Here is a 24,646-nt window from a genome sequence, read left to right as displayed (position 1 = left end):
CTTTCCGGTTTCTCTTTCCTCTCGCGAGTCCTGCGTCGCGGCTGCGTCGGGAAGTCACTTCCTGTCTCGGGGCTGCCGGGGCTGGCGCGTCCGGTGAGGGCGGGAGGAAGGTAGGAGCCCTGCGCCGGGTGCTCGCGCGGCCCCGCGTGGGTCGGAGGCGGGGTGCTGTGGCTGCCTGTCCCCTCTGTCCCCACGCGTGGGGGGGGACTCCGCGGTTCCCCGTCCCCTCCCAGCCCCTCCGTGCCGTCGGTGGGGGGCTCCGCTCGGAGAAAGGGCACCTGCCCATCCCGGCGGTGAGGCCGGCGGCCCAGGAATCCCCTTGAGCCTTCGCCAGCCGGGATGGAGGCCGTCATTCTGCAGCAACAAGTTTCAGATTTAAGTCTCTTGGTGACACTCCTGTTTATCGAGCCCTCCTCCCTGTGTTAGAACTGTTTTACCTGTATTGGATTTGACAGTGAATGATCAATCTGGACAAAAATCCCTGCACACCGGGGGCTTGCCTTTTAATAAAACTTGAGACGACAGTGGGACGGCAGTGGGAATAACTCAGAATAAGGAGTTGTTTGGATGGATGGATGGGGTCGAAAAGATACGGATGGAAGGAATGGCGATGTGTTACCGTTATAAGGTGAACGGCGTGCACATCGGGAATGCACCTCCGCATTTAGGATTAGCGAATTTGTGCTATTGCCATAAGAGGGAGTATTAATTTACCTTTCTTTTCCCATTCAGGAGGAGACTACAGATTAGGTTGTAGAAAACGGAGAAGCGATGTTTCGAAGGCCTGTGTTACAGGTAATCATTTTCCACATGAGCACGGGGATGTGTTCTCATCCGTCTTTGTGATTAGATTTCTTTAGGCTTTTGACTGCAGAGGCAAAAGACTTTTGATTCCCTCCCCCCCCCTTTGTGTGTACTTATTTGATATGGAGGTGTGGGGACAGACTTTACCTGTGTAAATAATATTCACTAAAACAAAACATATTTTCCAGACATTCATATATATATATATATATATATATATATATATATATAATGGGAGTCATTATTTATTAAAACATGTTACTTGCATTTAGATTAGTTCAGGAGCATTTAAAGTCTTCATTGGTCCAAAGACTATGAGACTCGTTGCCCCAGCATTTTTCTGTAAGTGTGGTTTCTTTTCTGACCGTCTGCCTTCTATGTTGTCAGCTGCCCCCCAACCCATCTCCGCATACTGAGGAGAGCTGCTGCAGTCTGGGCATCACTATTTGCTATATTCAAAATTCCTTCTCATTCCACCCAGTCTGACATCGCTCCAGGCATTTTTGCCAGCCCTGAGCCAGCCTGGGCTACCCCTTTTCCCTACCTAGCACATTTGGGCATCAAGTCCTGCAGATTTTCCTTTATGACGCTTCTTACTCCCCATGCTGTTCAGGCTAATGAAGAATCAATTCCTCCATGAAAACTGTTCTTATCTCCCTCCTTCTACTGGAGAATTGACCCTACATTCTTGGAACCCCATTATAACCCATGCATACTTTTAGCGTGTGTGTGTGTGTGTTGAAGTGTGAAACTTGAAAAAGTTACTACTGGCTTAATACTCAATATTTCAGTATTAAGAGATCTTTGAAACCAGATCTAGAAAACCAGAGTTAAAAGTTTCATTTAAAAACATTATCCCAGTTAAAAAATTGTTTTCCTATTTCTGCTTCTCCTTAAGGCCTTGATTTTTGTAAACCCAAATGAAACATATTAATATTGTATAAAACTTAAGAGCTAGTTTGGATCATCTGAGTTCTCAAATCAGTACATTTCTAGAATCATAATACAGATACTATTTAGCAGTTTGATTCTTTAGTATGTTCTGACTCATGTCTTTATTTTCTTACCCACTCTCAGCCCCAAAACATAGTGATAGGATTTGATAGCCAACAGTACCCCAGAAATGGGTGTTTGTATGATTGGTGGACATCTGCTTTTTATGTTAACAGTGCTGCCACCTGGCACAGGGAGTTTCCCTGAGCCCAGCGCTGTGCCCAGTGATGTGTACTCGTGTCTTAGCAGGAGCTCTTGAACAGAGTGTCTTTAAAGAGGGAGCAGAGGGCATTGGGAAAAGCAGCAGCCCTGGTGCCAGAGGGTTCTGGGTTCTAGGCATGACTTGCCACTGTAGGATTTTGGGCAAGTTACTTAATCTCTCTGAACTTCATTTTTTTCATCTCTAAAGTGGGGATAATGTCCCGGCTGGGCATGGCTCAGCGGGTGAGCGTTGACCTGGGATCCAGGCGATCAGGGTTCGATTCCCAGTCAGGGCACATGCCCAGGTTGTGGGCTCGATCAATGACTCATCATTGATGTTTCTATCTCTCTCTCTCCATATCCTTTCCTCTCTCTGAAATCAATAAAGATATATTTAAAAAATAAAATAAAGTGGGGATAATTTTGCATAGTTTATAGATTTATTCTAAGGATTAATTGATAAGAGCTAAAGCACTTAGCTGGTATTGAGTAGTGATAGCTGTTATTGTCATTGAGTGCTGCTGTTATGTGGCAGCAACTACCTTTCTCTGCCAAACTGATTTAGACAATCATATCTTTATACTTTATCAAAGAACCAAATTTGTTGATCTTAGACTTTTCCTTTGGCCTATTGAAAGCATGAGTTTGTCCAGCGTATATTGGGTTTTACCTTTTCTGTGCAGCCACAGAAGCAGCATAATCAGGAGGGTTACCACAAAAGACACAGGAGAGGAATGTAAGTTAACTTTCTTCAGCATGCTCTCTGGTGCCTCCTTCGTACCTTTGCGCTTCTGTAGTAGGTTGCCCTTAAGTGTTGCGTGGTCCTTCTGGCACCGTGTGACAAGAGAACTCGGGAAGTGTGTCTCTTGTTTTCCGTGGATGTATGCTGCAGGAGCAGCTGACTAGATGGTAACTGAATGTGAGTAAGTCTTCTGTTTGTGTTTGCCTTTCCCTGAAAATTCTAAAACATCACAGCCATTTTATTCATTTGTTCCACTCTAGGTGCTTCATAAATTTGTAAGACATGAATCTGAAGTAGTAAGCAGCTTGGTTCTTGAAAGATGTAAGTAGTAGCTAATTTCCAAGTTTAAAGTATGATATTTGTAGCAATGTGCTAATATTCTCTCACAGGTGCACTGGGTGGGTCATAATCTATTAGTCATGGTGCCTTTGGCTCACATTTGCCTCTCAGGTTTTGGCCTTGACCTATCAGGCTGTAGGGCCTAGTATAAATGGGCCCTTCTCCTTTACCAGTCAGATCGCACTCCCTCTGCCACAGAATTTCCTTGAGTCGTAGTTGGTTATCTGAGTTACCCAGGGTTATGTGCTATTTGGCCAAGGGACTGAGTTTATGAAACCTGTTGTTTCACAGAAATATTCCCTTACATTTATAAAGATTTTCAGATCTCAGATTTGTTATTTTAATGATACAGTTTTTGTAAGAGGTATTTTAAAGAAAAATTTTAAGAGCTTAATATTTAGTTTGTGGGCTACTCTCTCTAAGAATATTTTCTCCTTTCTTGCCAACCCTTTTTTCCTCCCAGCCTCTCATTATTTGCCTCCTCAGCTGATTTTCCTCTTCAGGATATTTCTCTCAATCTCATTTTATCTCTACATTGCATTTCAGCTCTGAATCGTGTGCAGTTACTTGGGCGAGTGGGTCAAGACCCTGTCATGAGACAGGTGGAAGGGAAAAACCCAGTCACAATATTTTCTCTAGCAACAAATGAGATGTGGAAATCAGGAGACAATGAGACATACCAAATGGGTGAGTATAAAAGACAGGGTGACAGTTTTATCAGCAATAAATAGACATTGTTTACTTTCTGTTACCTGACTAGAGATGAGCTACTTTTAGAAAGGATTGTTCTTCTCTGACTTTGTTCTGTTCTCCTAGACACTGTGACATTGGCTTTACTTTTGTCATCTATTTTGTCTGCTGGCATTTGTGATCCTATTTCGTGTTCTTGTGATTTAGGTGATGTCAGTCAAAAGACAACATGGCACAGAATTTCAGTATTCCGACCAGGCCTCAGAGACGTGGCATATCAGTATGTGAAAAAGGGGTAAGTGGAGGCAAGAAGCATCTTACAGTGTGAATGGTTTAAAAACTGATAACAAGTGTTCTCATGGAATGTGTAGCTCCTTTGTTCCTGAGTACTACTGATTTATATTAACTCAGATATTTATTTAATCAGTGCTTAATTCTATATGCATTTGTAGCTGTGTGTGAAAAGGTGTATAAAATCTGGTTTAGCCTTCTAAAAACTTAAAGTTTAGGGAAAATGGGACGTGTACATAAATAGAAGCAGATGAGGCCAGAGGGAAGGCAAAAGTGTACCAAGTGCCCTGTGAGCAGGTGCAGCACAGACTTAAGGCATACATGATTGCCTTAGCAGAGGATCTGGAATGTGTGAAGCCTGGCACAGTGAGGTTTATGGTCATATTCACACCAGGTATTTTATATTTGACAGTTTTATATAAGCTTCATAGTTCCCCTTTGAAATGCTTGGATCGATTATATATAGAAAGTGCTTTGTCCAAACCCACAGGACAAAGGGTGTGTGTAACAGCAGCTGTATTCACAGTTAATATATTTCGTAAAAATATTTTCAGCAACGACAACAATTCAATTTCCTTTCAGTAACTGCATACCTTCTCTTCTTATGTACTTTTGTGTCCTTTATATATGTGAGTATGAATATGTGCCTATACACACGCAAACACATGTAGGAATGCATACCTATTCTTCGTATGTACCTCTGTGTCCTTTATATACGTATATATGAATATGTGCGTATACACACAAACACATGTAGGAAATTTCAAGGAAAATGTCTATATGGAACTTCACCTTGTGTGTCATGACTATCCTCTAGCTTAGTCTCCTAGATAATGCAGAACTAGTCTTAGTTATTAACTCTGAGTGAACTGCTAAGCTGAAAACCTCTTTTGAATTTTAATATCTAAGTCTCTTGAGAATAACTTGAGGAATTGAAAGTGAGAACCAGATCTGTTAGCGAGTCCAAAATCAAAGGTCAGGGAAACGACACATTAGAAGTCACTCCTAAATACTTAACGGCTGTCTCTAGATTGCCCTTCCATTTCCATGGTCTTCAGGTTGCCTTTTTTAAAAATTTTACCTTAAGATTTTGAACAATTTTTTTTTTGAACTTCCTTATGGACCACAGTCAGCTCAAAGGTGAAACATTGTCCTTTTTACTGAGATGAGTCTGTCCGTGCGTACGCTCTGTTTCAGTCCTCTTCATTCTAAGCTTGGAGAAGTGGTAACAAAATGAGGTTATGTGTGATTATACATTCCATCCTTAGTGTACACTCATTACTGCACCCAGTTTGACTCTCTTGTAAAGCATATTAGAATCTCCAGACTGAAAGCGAAATTTTACGTATTTCAGGTCTCGAATTTATGTGGAAGGGAAAGTAGACTATGGTGAATACATGGACAAAAATAATGTGAGGCGACAAGCAACAACAATCATAGCTGGTAAGAAGCTTGTGGTAACAGCTGTTCTTTCCCCCCTTCTTTAAAAGCTTGGTTGTGTTCTAAGTAACTTAAACTGGGGTTGTAAGTGCTGATAACTGATGAGATTGTATAAGGCAGCTCACTAGAAGGATGCTGAGTGTGCTTTCTGGCCTTGCTAAGAGCTTTTACACATATCTATTCCTTTAGAAAATTATCTCTATACTCAGACACTCTTAGTTCACAAGTAATGTTGAATAGAGTATAAATTGTGCTGTCTCTGCCAGTTTTTATTGTGGGGCCATGGCCTAAACAGGGAGAAGCCTGTGGCAGGATAGAGTTCCACTATTCGAGAGGCATTGGACATTTGTGCAGATTTATTCAGAACCTCTTTGGTACTTAACATGATGCTTTTGTTTTAAATTCCTATTGTTCTCGTTAAACAAAATACAAAATAACTTAGAAAAGATGGACGCACAGAGTTTAAAGAAGGTTAAGAATCCCCTAGAGCATTTTTCAACCTTTTTTGAAAATTCTACAAGAATTTTGCAAACTACCCTTTTGGACATCTTTAAATTGACATTAACATTTTTTTCAATGTAAAATTGTTACTCTTAAATGCATTAATGGATCTAAATATAGCAGATTGATACCAATCATCATTTAAAAAAAAAATCTGAATCTTCAGGATTTGGAAATTTTATAATACAGTCATGTACCATATAACGATGTTTGGGTCAACAAAGGACCACATATAAGGTAGTAGTAGTACCATGATATTGTAATGGAGCTGAAAATCTTCTTTCACTTAGTGAAGTCGTAGCCATTGTAACATCATAGCACAATGCACAACTCACGTGTGTGTGTGTGTGTGTGTGTGTGGTGAGGCTGGTGTCAACAAACCTGCGCTGCCAGGCATATAAAAGTACAGCACATAGACCTACGTACAATACGTAATACTTGAGAATGATAATAAATGACTGTGGCACTGGTTTGTGCATTTACTTTTTATCATTATTTTAGAGTATACTCTTTCTACTTATTAAAGAAAAACTTTACTATATAAAACAGAATGTGTGTCACACCCGGCAGCTCTTGATTGTGTCATTTTTTCTAGAGCTTGACTTAATCTCGTGTTGTTTGTACAGTAGCAGGATGTATAGGCTTGTAGCCCAGGAGCACTAGGCTCTACCATACAGCCTAGGTGTGTAGTAGGCTACACCGTCCAGGTTTGTGTAAGTGCACCCTGTGATGTTCACACAACGATCAGAACCCATCCCTGTTGTTACGTGGCACATGACTGTATTCCTTTTCTCTGAACTTGTGTTTCCATTCCATTTTCTCCTCCGAAGTGTGTCTTAATAAGTTGCATAGTTAAGGATCTTTTATTATTTGTCTTGCTATATTTGTAATAAAAATGCATAAATAGAAATTTAAAAATATTTTTAAAAATTCTGTGACAGTAAGGTGCTCAGTGTCACAGAATTTCTTCTTCATTGGATCATATTTTAGTTGTTTTTAGTACATAATTGACCAAAACAACTTTAATATATAAATATAAAAACTAAAATTATATTGGAAATGCATCATATAATGAGATTGATAGTTAAAGTGCTAAAATAAGACCGTTAAGAACTAACTGTGTTCTTTTGTTTGTTTTTATGGATATAAACACTGAGAAACCTTGTTTTTATAAATAAGTAGATGGGAATTATAGACATTTTATTGTAGTAATGTCTCAATGTTTAGGAAGTTCAGAGACATGCCAAAATTAGCATTTAAAAGTTAAGTTTTCATTATGGAAAATGTCACACATACAAAAGTGGAGAGAAAATTTTTTAAAAATTCCATCATTTGGCTTCAATAATTATCAACTGGTGGCTGATAGTACTTCATCTATGCCCCCAGCCACTTTCCCTCCACCTGGGTTATTTTGACATGAATTTCAGACATTATATTATTTCATCCATAAATATTTCAGTAGGTATTTCTGAAAGATATGAACTTTGTTTTAAAATGTAACTATAGTGCTGTTAAGGAATTATTATTCAAATTTTTTTACAAGTTATCACAGTTTTCAGGGTTCCTTGATTGCTCCAAAATACAAGTCCAAACATTATCTTACATTGTTTACATGTGTCTTAAGTCGCTCTCATTTTTTTTTTGAAACAACAGAAATTTATTTTCTTAAAATGCAGAAGGCTGGACGTCTGAGAACTTAAGTCTCTTTTAATCAACAGATTTTTTCTTTTTAATGTTTCTCTTTCCCTTGCTCCAGAGTCCATGTCTTAACCACTATACCACATTGATAAATTACAATTTGTTGTAAATAATAATTACAGTATATATTTTCTTACCGATTTCTTTGAAAGTACATTGTCCTTGAAAACCAGCATAGGTATCTTTCCACCTTCATTATCAGACCTTGGATGAGGTTCTTCCTGACCATTTTGCTTTCATAATTCTCGAGTGTCTCAACAATAAATCATTTCCTACATGCCCTGTTCTTCCTTTGGTCATATCTACAGAGATATCTACCTGTTCAGAATTTTTTCTAGATCTCTGTATGGTATAGATCTACACCTGTGAGTTCAGCAGTGGGAAAACATGCTTTCTAATAAAATAATAATTGACATTTCTAAATCTCTATTTATTTATAAAGCATTAACACTTTCATATTTCACTGTAAACCAAATGTGTGGGCTAAGTTTGATTTGTGAATTGCTACGAACCGAGCCAAATAGATGCATTTCCAATTATCTGCCTTTTTGTGGTTTTCTTGTCACTGGTATTCACATAGGTTTATAGCTCCTAGTAAAAATGAATAGCTCTTCAGTGACATTTGAGTTGAAGGGAGTAGCCTTTAACTTGGTCGATCTATTTTATAGGCCTTATTTTTTCTTCCCTGGGATCGCGTCTGTAACTTAAAAATAATCGCCAGCAGATGGCACTCTTGCCTTTACACACTGATGCAATTCTAACAATCTTCTGAAATGGCCATTCTGCACCAAAATACTCCATTTTTGGAACATAGATAGTCATGAACAAATAGTCATTATATAATAACCATTTTTGAATAATTCCCGAGTTAAAAGAATCTAGATCTTCTAATGTTATACAGGAAGTGCTATTTAATTATTTTCCTTTGCTCATCCTAATTGAACTCTGTCTGGGACAGCATTTTAAGAGCAATGTCTGTTCTTAGATAAAAATGCTCTCTCTGTAATATTGATTAGTAAAAATTTTCCAAAGAATGAGTCTATAAAACTCATTCTGTTTTAAAATTAAAAAATAAAATGTCTTCTATGTGAGCGTTCTGAGTTACTTAAAAACATAAATCTGTCCTTGCTGACAAGGCCATCTGTTGAGCCCTGACTTTCCCCCACACCTCTGGCATGAGGAGTCTTCTGCTGGGTTCTTTCCTGCGTGAGGATGTGCTGCCTGGTTAATGGCATCTGTCTGAGCATTGAAAGCTTCGAGGTTTGTGACTAGTTGTTTGGTAGAAAGTCATTGCTGAGAAGACAAGAAAAATCCCACTTCTTCTAACAAGGCCGAGTTGTTGACAGACAGCCCAAGCTCAGCTTTGAACTCCATCATGCTGATTGTATGTATCTCTTGTGAACATAACAAGAGTTATTTCATATTTTGAGAATTTCTATGAAGTCCTCTTAGTTAACAGCACTGAAGTATGTATGTATTAGAGGGGAATGATTAAATGGGATGGGTAAAGAGTTCTGAAAATAATACTTGTACTCTGGCTTCTTTACAGATAACATTATATTTCTGAGTGACCAGACAAAAGAGAAGGCGTAGAGCGGACCGTTCTTCTTTGGCCAGTGTTTGGTACAGTCTCATTTCCAAATCATGTATAGTCTTTATAGTTTCTAAGGACAATAATTAAAATATTATTTTATATAAAATGAGTGATAATATTTCTCCTTTCTCCTGACTGTTGCTCCCCACTCCCTGATTTTGTGCTGTCAGCCTTGGTAGTTCCTGTCTAATGTGACATTCACTAGTTGTTTATCCTTTAAGGGATGGTTTCTTTGTACAAGTATACAAAATAGTGAACTGTCAGGGTCACCTGTGCTGCGGTGAAGCGATGTGTCCTCTCGTGTTTCGTGCCAACTTCTGTTATGGTATTGACTCAGCCGCTCAGTGACTATTGAGCATCGCTGTATGTCAGGCATCTGTCTCACTGTTGTAAATGTTGACTGTCCTACCTGTTTGCTCTGTAGACTTGAGGGCAAGGACTGTATCTTCTGTGTGTACCTGCATGTGTGTACCTGCACGTTAACCAGTGCTTGGTGTAAACAGACACTGGATAAGTCTGACAGATGCAGGATCCCAGGGGAATATTAAGCTTTAGCCTTAATTGAAGGGGGTTGCTGAGCAGTGGTTGTTATCTGACCTAAACGGCTTCAAGACTAACCTACCTTCTTCACGCCTTCTGTTTGTGGGCAATTTGAATCGTAGCATTTATGAAATAGAGTTTGCTAGCAGTAAAGACCAAAGCATGACTAGGAGTGAAATAGTTCATCTCCAGGTGATGACACAGGGCTCTGGTTCTGCCATTCTCTGTCTGAGCCACTGTTCTCTGTTGGTTGAGTCTCATCTGGAACTCTCGGAGCAGGCCCCTGGCTGCCCGTTGGCATGGCCTCCCTAGGTTAGAGCCTCAGGGATGACATTTTCCTTTTGTTTTCCACGTGGCCTCTTGATGCACATATGTTTACAGAGCATTGTGTACACACAGTGACTTCTAGTATACAATTCTGGAAACTACAGAGTGCTAACAATTTACTAATAAGGATCACACAAAATAAACTCAGCTTTTCAGTGCATCTTTTACTTGAAGTTTGCATCAGTCCTCCACAGGTCCACTTCTAGTTTGTTGCAGGGTTTTAGAGGTTGGCTGCTGCTGCGCATGCTGTCCAGTTCAAATTATAGAAGTCACTCATTCCATCTGGGCCAGGCTCCAGCTTGGACTCGGGCCCACTCTGTAGTGCCCTGGACTGCGCGTCCTCTCCCCTCTGCCCGAGAGCGTGCTGCCCACTGCAGCTTAGGTCGTGCTGGACTTGAACAGGTTCAGGATTCACACGCTATGCTATGGACCCTTAATGACCAACTGAAAGGAATTCCGAGTCCCGGGCACGGGCAGAACCGTGTGTTGTACAGGATCCTTGTGAGCCGAGGGGCTCTTCTCCAATCTCCCCCTGGAGACTCCCTGAAGGCCTTGAAGCTGGGGCAGCAGAGCCTGCAGTAGGTGTTCAGCGCAGAGGCCTCAGGAATGCTTGGTACGCAGACCCACGGCCCACACCAGTCAGGCTGTGGGGGCATAGGCTTTGCGCTTCCACCCAGGCGGCCCCGTGTGCTGCTCTCAACCCGGCTAGGCACAGAGGAGACGTGTTGAAAAAAAGTACCAAACAGCGTGTGTGGTGCTATCCCAGTTTTGAAAAGGAAGTTGCAGTTAATATAATTATGTGCTTGGAAAAGTCTGGAAGAAGAAACGTCAAATGTTAATGATCTCTGGATGGGGGGCTGTGTGGTTTTTCCTTACACTTTTGTACATCCTAATATTTTTCTTAGCATTGAAAGTGTATTACTTTTATAATAAGAAAAAATAAAGCTGTTTCCATCTTGGGGAAAGCAGCCTTTCCATTATTTCCGAGCCGGGCTTGCCCTGCTCATTTACCTGCAGCCAGTACTGCTTCATGTCCTAGAGGCAAGTGGATAATCTCACTCATCTTTCCCCACCGTCTGCAGCCTGGCAGCTCACTTAGACACTTCAGTCGCCTCTTTTTTTCCCTACACTCTTTTTCTTTCATTCTTTTATTACATGTGCACAACCCAGAGTGACCGCCTTTAAAGACCGGCCCACGTGAGAGCTACTGTTTGCTGCCAATGCAGTTTCCAGGCAGCCATCTGTTTCTTAAATATCCCTGGACGGTTAGTCCAAAGACGTCGAAAAATACCAAGGATGTGCTTCTGTGGCTGTTTAGGGGAGTCCTGTCACTGCCAACCGGTTTACAGCGGAACCTTTGCAGCTTTGTTCCCCAAAGATCATGCAGTTCTTTAAGGCAGGGCTGCCTTTGACTCAGACTACCCTCTGCCCCGTCCAGTTCCGCCTAGCACAGCGACACTGGGACGTTGTGAATGTTTGTTATTCAGTTGGAGTCACTGAAGCCCTGACATGAAAATGAGGGCAGGATCACTTTACCGAGTTTTCTGTTGGGGTTTGCATTATGTGCCCTGAAGATGGGTGGAGGCAACAGCAAGCAAATGGAGACTGCGAGATGATCAGAGTTGAGTTGTAGAGAAATCTCTTAATAATCATATGGATGGCCGACACTTACTGTGTGCTTACTGTGGGCCAGGCACTGAGCTCTGCATTCTACCATTGTCTCATTTAACTTAGACCCTGAGAAGAAGGTAGTATTAGCCCCATTTTGCCTGTGAGGAGGAAATGCTAGGGGCTAAGTAGCATATTGAAATCACACAGTGTAAAAGAGGCAACCTTGCGCTGGCCGGTGTGGCTCAGCTGTTAGAGTGTCAGCCCCATGCACAGAAGGGTCATTGGCTCAATTCTTGGTCAAGGGCACATACCTAGGTTGCATGTTCGATCCCCGGCCCTGGTTGGGGCACGTGATAGAGGCAACCCCTCCCCCTCTCCCCTCCCCCTCCCCTTCTCTCTCCTCCCCCTCCCCCCTCCCTCCTTCCCTTCCACTCTCTAAAAATCAATGAAAAAAAATATTCTCAGGTGAGGATTAACAAAAAAAATAAATAAAAAGAGGCAGCCTTGAGTTTGAACTTAGGTGTGTGAACTTTGCATTTTGCTTTCTTCCTGCTGCCTGCCTCCAGCCACCCTCCCACTCCCATTGCCCCCAGTATCCAGAACCCCCCACGACTAACCTTCGACCAGCACCTTTGCAGGGTGCGTCTGAATCTCACGGGGTTTAATATGTAATTGGTGGGGAGAGAATGACCTGTGAGAGAGAGGGAGACCTCTACCTCTGCCTCTTCATTCTTTCTGATTTTCAGCCTGACATCCTACAGGAGAGTAAGTTACAGTTGGTTTCCCTACCAGGTTATCTTTATAGATTCCTCTTCCTTTAGTCAAGCAGTGTCTCTACTGGTTAAAATGAGTTCAGAGTGTCTGCTCCTCATTGTTTCCTTCCTGTGAAGAGATGGAATTGTCAGGAAGTTGGTTCTAGAATTTGTCAGGCTCCCTGGAGAATGAGACTTGTCAGACGTCAACAACATTTGAGCCCTCTCACTGCTGTACTTGCCTCTGTGCCAGTCCCACAGTCTGGGACAGGGTGGTGTGTAGCTTTTCTGGCTGTCTGAGGGAACCATGCAGCCACAGTGATGAAATTTCTCTTTTATCTCTTTCCTCTTCATTCTTTTGCTCTCTCCTGTCCAAAAAAACCTTTTTTTTTTAAATCTTCACCCGAGGATATTTTTTCTATTGCTTTTCAGAGTTGGGGGTGGAGAGAGAAGCATCCGTGTGAGAGAGACATATTGATGGGTTGCCTCCTGCATGCACCCTGACCGGGCCCAGGGATCCAGCCTGCCACCGAGGTACGTGCCCTTGGCCGGAAGTGAACCCGGGACCCTTCAGTTCACGGGCTGATGCTCTAACCACTGAGCAAAACTGGCCAAGGCCATCTTGACATTTTTACGTTTTTCTGCCGCACCTGTCATTTGAGAAAAGGCGTCCATCATACTAGTTCAGTTAAGGGTATGCAGTCGGAGGGCCTGGATTTAAATCCCTGCTCCCCTCGCCAGCCGAGGGGCCCCTGGTGAGTTTCTCAGCTTCCCCTGCTTTGGGTTGTTGTTGTTTTGTTTTTTTGCAACTAAAACAGGCAGTAGTAGTATATACTTTATAGGCCTGCTATGAAGAGCACAGAAAATATATGTAGCTAACTTAGCGTGCAGTGACTGGATCAAGTGCTCAGCACATACTGGCTATTGTTACTGCTGCAGGTGTTTTAAACAGGGCCTGTCACTCAGTCACCATGCCCATTGCTTCGTCTTCATGGAAACATACGAGAGCATATTAACTTCAGTATATTGTACTTGACTTTTTTTGTTAGTAATGTCCACGGATTACTGAGCACATACCCCCACTTGGGAAGTGTCGTGTTGTTTTTTTGTTTTAATCTTCCATGGCTTTTTACAATTAATCTGGGCTTTTTTTTTTTTTTTTAAACTCGAGTCAATTGGACACCTGCTGTATGCCGTGCTCCCTGCAGGCCTGGGTGTAGGGATGGATATAGCAGGAGTCCTGCATCGAAGGAGCCCCTGACCTAAGGTGACGGGTTGGGTGGGGAGGACAAGCAGGAGCCTGTGCAGCTGAGAGGGATGCGGTAGAAATAAAGTCCTGTGTGGGGCACAGAAGAGGATAGTTAGGTTAGTTTTTAGCAGAAGAAACAGTATAGACGAAGATCCAGGAACTTAAAAACTCATGAAGCAGTGAGGGATAAAATCATGGAAAGTGGGTCGGGTTGAGATCAGAAAGGGCCTTGAAAGCTTGCAGAGGACTTTGGCAGTGGGCGCTCGAGGAGGTTTTAAGGCATGGGCATCTCGTCAGAATTGTGCTTTCGAAAGAACAGTGAAGACAGGTGAAATGTTAGGAGGGGGAAAGCCCGGAGGCAGTTAGCAAGCCACCGAACAAGCCTAGGAAGGTTAGTAGAGTGGGGCTGGGAGGTGACAGGAGGGCATTTGGAGTTCACAGTGATTCATTCCTTGTGTACCAGTTAGGCGTTAGGTTCCTGTTAGGCTCAGGATTGGGATGCTAGTGGTGACAGAATCGATGGTGGTAAGAGAAAAGACAATTAAAAGATAATTCTGAAGCCCCGACCTGGACAGCTGTGTGGATGGTGACACTTTGTTTCTGAGACTAAGAAGTCTGGGGTGGGAGCAGATTTTCAAAGAAGGAACAATGAGTTTAGTTTTTGTTTTTAATCCCCACCTGAGGATATGTTTTACTGATTTTCGAGAGGGGAAGGAAGGGAGAGAGAGAAACATCGATGTATGAGGCTGCCCCCTGTACTCGCCGCCACCAGGGATCGAGCCCACAACCTAGGTGTGTGCCCTGACTGGGAAGTGAGTCGGCAGCCTTTCAGTGCACAGGATGAAGCTCAAGCAGCTGAGCCATGCTGGCCAGGGCGATGAGCTTGGCTCTGAACATACATAGTTTTAAGCTTATATTTGGCAGGGTGATGATTACTGAGTCTGGAGCTAAGAAGAGAGGTTGAGATGAGCGACGTTTTTTTCCTTTTTCTGCCAAACACATTGTAAACAGATTTTGTGAAATAACTTTCAAATGTTGCCTGGATTCTAGCTTTCTATGCGGAAAACCATTAACGTGGGAAGGACCTGCAGTTGCCTGCTTGTTTTACAACATACCTGGGGTTTGTTTTAATCAGGTGTGGTGAGCTGGCAGACAGGGAGACAGCTGCCTTTGAGAGAGGTTTCTTTCTTACTGTTCCCAAGAGGAGGGGCCGCTCCACACCATGCAGGACCACTGGGGAAGCACCAGGGTAGGTCAGGAGGCAGAAGGAGCGGGGGGGCAGCATGAGCCTGGGCTTTTATTGTGTTTTTTCATGGGGAAAGATTGGATGAGACAGGATAGGCAAGCTGAGCAAGTTCAGGATTGGACAGTTTGAATAATTCCCGGCAGGCTCTGGGCTATGTGGATGGTCCCTGGTTGTCAGGTACCAGGCCCTGGGTGATTTGAGGTAGAGGCGTAGTATCCTGTACAGTAGAAGCCTGATAAAGGGAGGCTGATGGGGTGTGTGGACTCAGGATTGGTGGGTTTGCTCATGGGTAAGTCATTTATTGTTTCTAGAAATTAGCTAAACCTGGGAGGGGGGCAGTTGCAAGGCCCCCAGATGTCAACGCATCACAAAACACAGAAAATAAGAAACGTGATAAACACCCAATACCATTACCCCTTCTGCATTTATAGAACCCAGATGTTATTGGGGTGACAGTGCACAGCTAAAATACCACAGTCCTATTCTCCTTTGCAGTTAAGGTTGCTAGGGGAGTACAAGCAGAAAGCATTTGGTGGTGCTTTCAGGAAAGTCCTTTAAATGAGCTGACTGTGTTGGAGGCGCATGTTTGTGTGTCTCCAGACCCTCATCTGGCATTTTCTTGTCTGAAATGAGGATGTGATGACTGAATCTCCAGTAGCCGTCTTGGACCACGAGATGATCTTCAGGGTGGAAGCCGGGAAGCCAGGGTCTGCGGCAACTGTGGAGCCACCATACCAGTCCTTGCCGTCTATCTGTGTGGGAGACACAAATAAATCTCTACCTTGTTTAAGCCACTGCTTTGTGCTTTGTAATTTAACCCAGTCCTTATGAATGTACACATTTTTACCTTCATTGCCATACACACGATCAGCCCTTTATTCTTACGTTTTCTCTTAGATGACCTCCTACTGCAAGTAGGGGGATGACCTTACCTCTGCTCCCACAGTCCCTCAGGCTAACCTGTGTCTCATTTTAAGTTTGAAGAGGGAACCGAGACATAAAATGGATACAAAAGCTTAGCAATAGCCTTAAAAAGAGTGAATATAAGCACTTTTTTTTCCCACCAAATAGTTTAGTTTTGTTTGTAGTTCCTAATGAGGACCTTTAGCTCAGCCCCGTTGAATAAAGGAGCACCTAGGTTAAGGACAGGAGCATTGCCCCAGTGCTTCCGCTGGCCGAATGCAGACGGGATCATCTGGAGGGAGGAGGCCTCCCACTGCAAAATAACCGGATCCTAAGTACAGCGTGGTTATTGCATCACTGGTGTCCTAGCTCAGGCCACCGTAAAACACCATGGACTGGGTAGCTTACACGACAGACGTGTATTTTCTCACCATTCTGGAGGTTCAAGTCCAGGGTTGGGTGCCTGTATAGTCGGTTTCTGCGGTGAGGCCTGTTTCCCAGCTAGTAAGTGACTCATTTTGCTGTGTGCTCACATGACCTCTTTGTGCACACTGGCAGGGAGACAAGAATAAGCTGGTGTCTCTTATAAGGACACTAATCCTGTCATGTCAGGATCCCACCCTTATGGCCTCATTTAACTTTATCCCCTCCAAATACAGTCAGCATTGGGGGCTGGGGCTTCAACATGTGGATTTTGAGGAGCACAGTTCAGTCCGTAGCATTGGGCTTGCAGGAAGAAAGGCACCTCCACGTGACGAGTTTTAAACTAGGAGCTGCGACTGTAGCAGTAAGAAAACACTGAAAAGGGCAGAGTTCCATGGAGATAGGTACGAATCTTGACATCGTGGTTTGGAAATCAATGAAGGGTATGTGTCAAAGGTGTCCCTCAAACATTCTCGAAAGAAGAGAGTGTTTAAATCTGGAACAAGGCAAGGATGTCATGTTTTCACCACTTCTCGTTAACAACCTACCTTACTGAGGCTCCAGCAAGCACAGTTATGAAGGCAAAGAAAAAGTATCAAGATTGGAAAGGAAAAAGTTACAGATGCTGTGATTACACAGAAAACAAAATCCATTGATGAATGAGGAGTAAGCATTGCTGGAAATAGGATCAGCATACAAACGTCAGTTGCAAGCAACAGTGACGAAAATGTAATTTTAAAAAGATGCCGTATACAAAAGCACCAGAAGAGGAAAGGAGTCTCCAAATGTGTGGTCTCTAGAGGACATTATAAAACACCACTGAAATACATGAAAGGAAGACTAAACACATTGGTACACCATGCTTATTGGAAGCGCCAGTAATAGAAAGATGTCAACCTTTTTCCCAAGCTGATGTTACAGATCAAAATGCATAAAAATTCCCCGAAGCGTTTGGGAGAACTGGTCAACTTATTTATAAAGGTTTATTGATAAGCAAAGATAATTTACTCGTGCAGAGGAAGAATGAATGGGGAACTTGCTCCTTCAGTTGGCAATATATATATTTTAATATATCTTTATTGATTCCAGAGAGAGGAAGGGAGAGGGGGAGAGAGGGAGAGAAGCAGCAGTGATGAGAGAGTCATTGATTGGCTGCCTCCTGCACGCCCCCGACCGGGGATCGAGCTCGCAGCCCGGGCATGCGCCCTGACCAGGAATCGAACCCCGATTGCCTGGAGCCTAGGCCAGTGCTCAACCTCTGAGCCACACCCAGCCAGGCAGCAATATATATTTTTTAATAAAGCTGTAGTGATAAAGGAAATGTACTACGGACGCAGGAATTAACAGAACAGTGGTGCAGCACTGCGGACCCAGAAACAGACCCGCACGTGTGGCGTTGCTGTGTGATAAAAGTGGCATGGATCCCTGGATAACGGGCACATTAGCCAATAAGTGATGCTAGGAAAATTTGCCTTCCATACAAAAAAAGATGAGGTTGGATTCTCTACCTTACACCTGATGCAAAAATGAATACTTGGTTATTTAAAAGACTTGTCCTTATGATTTGGGGACACTGACTTTTTCTTTTCAAACAAAAATGAAAACATAGAAAATAGCGATCAGTTTAACTGTTAAAAAATCACCGGGAAGCAAAATGACAAGTCACAAACTGAGAAGATATTTGCAATAATATAACTAAAATATTATAAAGGCCTACAGAGCAATAAGAAAACAATAGCTCAGTAGAAAAAATGGTCAGAGCCATGGAGGCATTTCACAGAGAAGGAAATACAAACGATCCATTAATACATGGAAAAGTGATCATTAATCATCAAGGAAATGCAAACCAGGAACCAGTGAAATTTCATTTTAAGCTCTTGATGTTGGCAAATTTCAGTTCGTTTGCTAGAACCAAGTTGGGGGAGGATGTTGCAGACCAATGAAAACATAATGCATTGGTGGGGGAATGTAAATTGTCACTTTCTTCTGAGAAAACGTTTTGGCATTAACTTGTAATGTTGAGATTTCACCTGGTTACTCCACCTTTAGGTAACTTGCCCATGTGGTCCAAGACACACGTCCGAAGGTGTTTATAAGCAACAGTGTACCTAATAGTACAAAACTGGAAACGACCCAAAGATTCGTCGACAGGGAATGGGTAAATAAATGCTCACACAGTGGAATATTACACAGCAGTGGAAACGGATTGCAGCTATTGCTGTCACCAGATTAACTTTTAGAGTTGGACTTGAGCTTTGTGGCAGTATCGTAGCCGATGAGGTTTATCCGAGGCGCGATTTATGCTAATAGAATTGGACTTGGAATACCTATGTGGTCATCTTGGTGGTTCACAGTCAACAAATATTTTGGAAGCAGCCGTTACTAAAGCTATGATATTTAGTCCTGGTGTGATAGTTGTAGTATTTACGTTAAAAATTAGAATGGTGTAACTGGGTTTATGATTCGTATCGGCCGTACCTGATGGAACAAGGGCAGAGATGATGGAATCCAGGAAAGTCTCTGAACTCCGGTCACCAGCTAGTGTGGTGAACACTGTCCCAGGGTAGGATCAAAAGACGAGAAAAATTACAGTTAACCCTAAATTGCTCAATAATGGCTTATAAAAAGGTGCAAGTTCTCACTTTGGGAGGGGTAAACGCAATCGGGCTAGTGAAAAAATGTGATCAAACACGAGATAGTATATTTCATGAACAAAGTTGCTAGAAAATGCATTATGATAGGTTATATATTCTAAACTTTCTCCTCGGTGAATGCTAACACATGGATGGGGAATCTTATTAGTGTAAGACTGAGGGTGTGTAAAAGGTGTTACAACAGAAATCTGAATCTGGAACTGAGGCCATCAGAAAACAGCTGACCAGTGTGGGTGGTACGTTGTAAAATTAGTCCTGCAACAGGTCCCCGGGGAGATAGCTGGGAACTGGCCGCCTGATTCTGCCACACGGAGCTCTGGGGGCACCGGGCCACGTTGTTAAGTCAGCCTGAGAAAGCTGAGGGTGACTGAGGAGGACTGTGCTCACGCCCGAGTGAACTCTGCAGGGCTTTGAAATCACACTGAACACCACACGACGCCAGGACTGATGAGTTCACCTGGCTCAGGCGACTGGCCCCTTGGCCCGTACTCAGAAGAGACAGTGCCTCATTTATTCAGATTTATCATCCGCTACTCTGTGCAGTCCTTCTGGGGGGACCTAGGAGCATAGCCTTCTGTTTTTCGTTGGATAGTGTTGCTGATATGCTCTCCTCTGTGTGTCTCGATTTCTCTCCATCGTTCAGATCAGTGTTTCCAAACAGTACTTCTCACAGCTCATTAGTAGGTTGCAAGGTCAAGTTTGTGATCAGCAAGCAACACTGAAGGAAAGAGAATGTCATAGAAAATATCAGAGAGCCACACATGTAGAAAGGGGAAGTATGGTTTTGTGAAACCTCTGTGTTCCCAAATACAACGTGTATTACCTATATCACATATATTTAGATGGTGAATATGTATAATTTTATATAGTGACATATACATGTATAAAAGTCATATAAAGTATTACTGTTGGTCATGGTCAAGATTTGTAAGGCACTGTGTTAGATAAATAAGCCTTCTTTGCTTGACAAGTGATATCTGTGTGTGATCTGTCAGCTTAACTATTTAGGAACATGGGGTGGGCAAAAGCAGGTCGACAGCTGTTCGTATGGAAAGAGACCTGCAGGTTATGATTATTACAGTAGCTTTATTAAGGCAAAAGCGTGTCGCAGTGGCACAGAGCACTGAGATACAATCTCATAAGTGCTCACATTGCCGGCCCTTATTATTTGCAGTCTCATAGCCTTTGAAAATCAGTAAATGAACCTGGATCTCAGTGACCAGCCTGGGTCAGCCCCCTGCCTCCCGAGGTGGTTGTACAAAGACCTACTTCCGCCCACCCCTGTACGGCGGTCGGGCACTCTGAGAAATTCGTGTTTTGAGTAGCTTATGTGCTATACTCCAGTATGGCTATCATGCAGGTGTTCAGAGAGCTAGGCCTTCTGAGCAATGGCTCACCGGGAGGAACTTGGGGCCCCCCAAGTATGGCACACTCCAGGAGGCGCAGCGGTAGCACGGACTGAACTCTGTTTATGGACTTCCACCTTGACAGTGCCTTACGGCGGAATCCTGGTATTTCCCCCTTTCTGTGTGTGCCCCGAGTCCTCCCTCTGGGTCGTTTGTGTGACTCTTCCGGTGACGCTCACCTTTCTGTCCCAGGTAGCTCAGAGCTCTGCTCCCTTTGGAACTGAGCCCAAGTCCTCCATCTCCTTCGTGACTCAGATCTCTTTCCTCTCTGCGTGACACTGGACACTACCCTATTTGCATGTTGGCAAAGAGCAGCTGAATTTAGATGGAGTGTGACAACCCGTGTCATCTGTAAAGAGGACAGACCAAGCTGGAAGAGCCAGAGCGGGTCCCATCGACGGTGCTCCACAGCAGACTAGACTGGGAAGAGCCGGGAGCCGGGTGCAGTGAAGCAGCAGGTAGAGGCGACAGGCTCTACAGAAAGATCAACAGACTGTAGATCCACAGAAAGGACAGAGGTCAGCTCTGCCCAGCAGCTGGGATGCTAGGGCTCGCCAGGTCGCTGATTCTGTTTCTCTCTGTCACCCAGTTCATCCTGGGCATGCTGGGCAATGGCTTCATTGGGATGGTCAATGGCAGCAGCTGGTTCAAGAGCAAGAGAATCTCTTTGTCTGATTTCATCCTGACCACCCTGGCTCTCTGCAGGATTGTTGTGCTGGGGATCCTCTTTGCTGACTCTACAATAATGGTGTTCTCTCCCAGAGTCCACGAGATGGGGGAAGCCATGCAAGTAATCGATCTCTTCTGGACGTTTGCAAACCACCTGAGCACTTGGCTGGCCACCTGCCTCAGTGTCCTCTACTGCCTGAAAATCGCCAGTTTCTCGCACCCCACGTTCCTCTGGCTCAAGTGGAGAGTTTCCAGGGTGGTCGGATGGATGCTGTGGGGGGCACTGCTCTCTTCGTGCGGCAGCCTCGTGACTCTGGTTCAGGAGTTCAAGCTGCATTCTGTTCTCCGTGGAGCCGATGGCACGGGGAATGTGAGCGAGCACTTTAGAAAGCAAAAGAATCAATTCCAGCTGACCCACGTCCTCGGGATGCTGCGGAACCTCCCCCTCCTGGTCCTGTGCCTGGCCGCCTGCCTCCTGCTCATCCTCTCCCTGGGGAGGCACACGCGGCAGATGCAGCAGAGCACGGTGGGCCCCAGCGACCCGAGCACCGACGCCCACAAGAGGGCCATCAGAATGATCCTCTCCTTTGTGTTTCTCTTCCTGCTCTACTTCGTTGCCGTTTCAATCACGTCCTCCAGCTACTTCCTACCAGGGGAAGGAGAGATGACTAAAATGATCGGAGAGGTCATTACCATGTTTTACCCTGTCTGCCACTCGTTTGTTCTCATTCTGGGGAACAACAGGCTGAGGCAGACGTTTGTGGAGCTGCTCTGGTGTGAGTCTGGCCATCTGAAGCCTGTACCCAAGGGACCCCTTTCCCCATAGAATGGCCTAGGGGACAGGAGGGAGCCTGGGAGCCCCTCAGCCCGGCTCAAGACTACAGGGCTCTCTTTCTGACCCACCAGTTCTAAAATATCAGTAGGTGAGAGACCGCTGACCTTTCCACCGGGGACACTTCTCACGGCTCTCTTTGCGTGATTGTTTTGGAGACCGTAAAACAGTCTTTGGAAAATGTCAATATATCAAGAGCACTCTCACTATGTAGACATGGAGTTCTGTTTTAATAACTACCAGCGCAACGAAATGAGCTGATTACTAGCTTTATCTTAAAGTGTATACTGACGTTGATAAAGCTGTTGTAAGTAAAACAGTGTCATGGACTTGAGGAAAAGAGCAAAAGCATTGCCAGTCCCGCAGATTTGGGCTTTAACTCTGTTTCCATGTGTTCTCCAAGACTTCTGGCCTTCGGCGAGTTACTTTAATCGCCTGCCTGGTCCTCTCGTCCCCCATTTTAAAATGTGGACTGTGACATCACCTCACAGGGTCTTAGAGATTCATGAGACCAGATGCGCCAGCATTTTAGCAGAGTAGCAGAGCGTATTGTATAAAGCGCTCAATAGGGGAAGCCCTTATTGTGAGTAACAGTGAACTGTGCAGCGGTTCCCACAAGGTACCAGTTTCCACAGCTCCACTGTGTGGTGATGAGTGGCGCGGAATGACCCTTGGGCACTAGGTTCCAACCCAGTCTTCCAGTGGGGAAGTCATCTTCCTTCTAGTGCAGTCGTCCTCGCACTCCTTTGCCATTTGGCTAAAGTCAATTTCCAAGTAATTTTTTTATTTTTTAGATCGGGCAAAAAAGACCAGGCATTTTTTTTTTTTTTTTAATGGCCCAAGGTGGGTATCTGCTTTTAAAATTTTAGAGTTTTATTTAAAACATAATAGAAGCCGTTTTTATAAGTTTAATCACTGTTATTTTAATAAAATTACATAGGCATTGATTTCCTTCCCATTGCTGAACAGTGGCGACAAGTCAATGAGAATATTATTGCTTAAGATCGAAGAATTGTCGAACTTGTGCACATATCTAGGACACGTGGCCATCCTGAATCTGGGTTTTTATCACTAATGGGGTTCTCGGGTGTGGAGCTGTTGTGGAATGTGGACCCCGAGACCCTGGATTCAAATCCCGACCCCAACCCTTAGGAACTAGGTGACTCTGGGAAGTTCTTTAACCTCTCTCTATTTCACTTTCTGCATTTGTAAAACGGGAATTGTATTTTGTTGGTGGCATTGTTGGAAGGAATGAATGCGTTAACAACATGAAAAATCCTTCGAGTCCCACATGGAGTAAAAACACTCAATAAATATTGCTATTGTTATTGTTGTTATTTTGTTATATTTTGCCATAGCACGAAGGATCCCCACATTACTTGGCATTTGATCATATGCAATCAGAAATTAATTTTAGGATGGTTCTGGGATTTATAGATTCATTTCTAAAATTATAGGAACAAAATGTCTTTTGGTCTGCACCGTTTGCTTCCAAATCGATGCTTGCCCCTTGAAGCTGCTGGGAAAACATGTCATTCCGACATAACTTAAAATTCCCTTTCAAAAGGGCATCTGTTGAAAGTTAAAAGAATGGTTTAATATTCATCCCCAATTTACCATAACAGAAGGATTCTGAAACGGGTCTTTCTGCTATTAGTAAAAATCTGTGCTTCTCTTCAGCACAGGGCAGTTTAGCTATGGAAATCCACGCCGTCCCGACTGGCGTCCGCTGGTTCACCCCGCTCTCGAATTCATCCTAACCCACTCTGGGCCCCTTTCCCTGCCCGGACAACTTCACAACTTCTCTGCCCGGCTCTCACCTCCTGGTCCTTCATCCCTAACACGAATCCCTGATTCTGCTTCTTGCCTCAGGTGTGGGATTTTCCTCCCTTTTACTGGAACATAGCGTTTTACTTGCGATTTTGGCTTGGCTGCCTTTCAGTTCTAGCTTCTGAAGGATCCCTCTCTCCTGTCTCCACTGCAGCTCTGATAAATCCTACACTGACCCAAAAGATTCAGAAAGGTGCAGTGAACACGCTGAAGTTCCCACTGGTGTTCATTCCCCTGGAGCCCCGAGTGCGGCTGGAAAACCTAGAATTCCCCGAGTGGGGAGTCTGCCCTGGGAGTCCAGTTGGCTGAGTGCTGGCTCCTCACCGGGTCCCGGGGCGTGGGGAAGAAAGACCTAGTCAATGCTTCAGGCCCAGTTTTGAGAAACCCTGGAGGGGGCCGTCTTGTTAGTTTGGTTTTGCTTCCAGTGAATTAACTTGAGTTGCTAAACCCTTTAAAACTCTTAAATCTCATCGTTTGCTGCACAAGGGACTAGAGCAGGGCTTTCCTCCATTACAGCCAGGTTCCTTGGGTCAGAGCATGGGGATGGCAAATGTCCCCGCATTTGGAGTCCAGTTATATGTTAGAGCTTGTTCCTGACTGTGTGTGCCCTCCAAACACATCTCTTCTTTGGTGCATTTGGTGTCATAGCAACTATGAAAGTAGCTCATGAGACCTTCCAAGTTTCCATCCAGGGCCCTTATGTTCTATGTCTCGTGGGATTACTTCCCAAGTTTTAAAAATATGTTTTTATTGATTTTTTTTTAAGAGAGAAAGGAAGGGGGAGAGAGAGAAAAACATTGATGTGAGAGGGAAACATCGATCGGTTGCTTCTTGTACACACCTCAACTGGGGATTGAACCCCGAAATCTGGGCATGTGCCCTGGACCGAGAATGGAACCGGTGACCTTTTG

The 24,646-nt window shown here is 43.8% G+C and overlaps 2 protein-coding genes across 5 annotated transcripts in view; both read left to right on the top strand.

Moving 5' to 3' along the window:
* SSBP1 (single stranded DNA binding protein 1) overlaps window positions 1-24,646 on the top strand; it is a 56,507-nt gene that overhangs the window by 24,427 nt on the left and 7,434 nt on the right. Inside the window, exons 1-8 of one of the 4 annotated variants that reach the window (XM_081147552.1) lie at window positions 32-110; window positions 733-795; window positions 3,001-3,061; window positions 3,626-3,766; window positions 3,977-4,064; window positions 5,415-5,503; window positions 9,249-9,322; window positions 20,597-23,232. In XM_081147552.1, the coding sequence (XP_081003678.1) occupies window positions 772-795; window positions 3,001-3,061; window positions 3,626-3,766; window positions 3,977-4,064; window positions 5,415-5,503; window positions 9,249-9,292 (447 nt within the window). In that variant the 5' untranslated portion in view covers window positions 32-110; window positions 733-771 and the 3' untranslated portion in view covers window positions 9,293-9,322; window positions 20,597-23,232. Of the gene's footprint in view, window positions 1-31; window positions 111-732; window positions 796-3,000; window positions 3,062-3,625; window positions 3,767-3,976; window positions 4,065-5,414; window positions 5,504-9,248; window positions 9,403-20,596; window positions 23,233-24,646 lie in introns of those variants that run through there. The other 3 variants (XM_081147551.1, XM_081147553.1, XM_081147550.1) reach the window with 3 other exon arrangements.
* TAS2R3 (taste 2 receptor member 3) lies at window positions 20,946-21,899 on the top strand (the record flags this gene model as incomplete). The annotated part of the gene is made up of 1 exon (XM_081147549.1): window positions 20,946-21,899. One exon carries the CDS (start codon window positions 20,946-20,948, stop codon window positions 21,897-21,899), a length of 954 nt encoding a protein of 317 aa, XP_081003675.1.

Source organism: Miniopterus schreibersii, assembly GCF_964146895.1.
Source record: "Miniopterus schreibersii genome assembly, chromosome: 9".
Classification (NCBI taxonomy): Eukaryota; Metazoa; Chordata; class Mammalia; order Chiroptera; family Miniopteridae; genus Miniopterus; species Miniopterus schreibersii.
The sequence above is the reverse complement of the archived record's forward strand: the minus strand, read 5'-3'. Positions and strand labels throughout refer to the sequence as shown.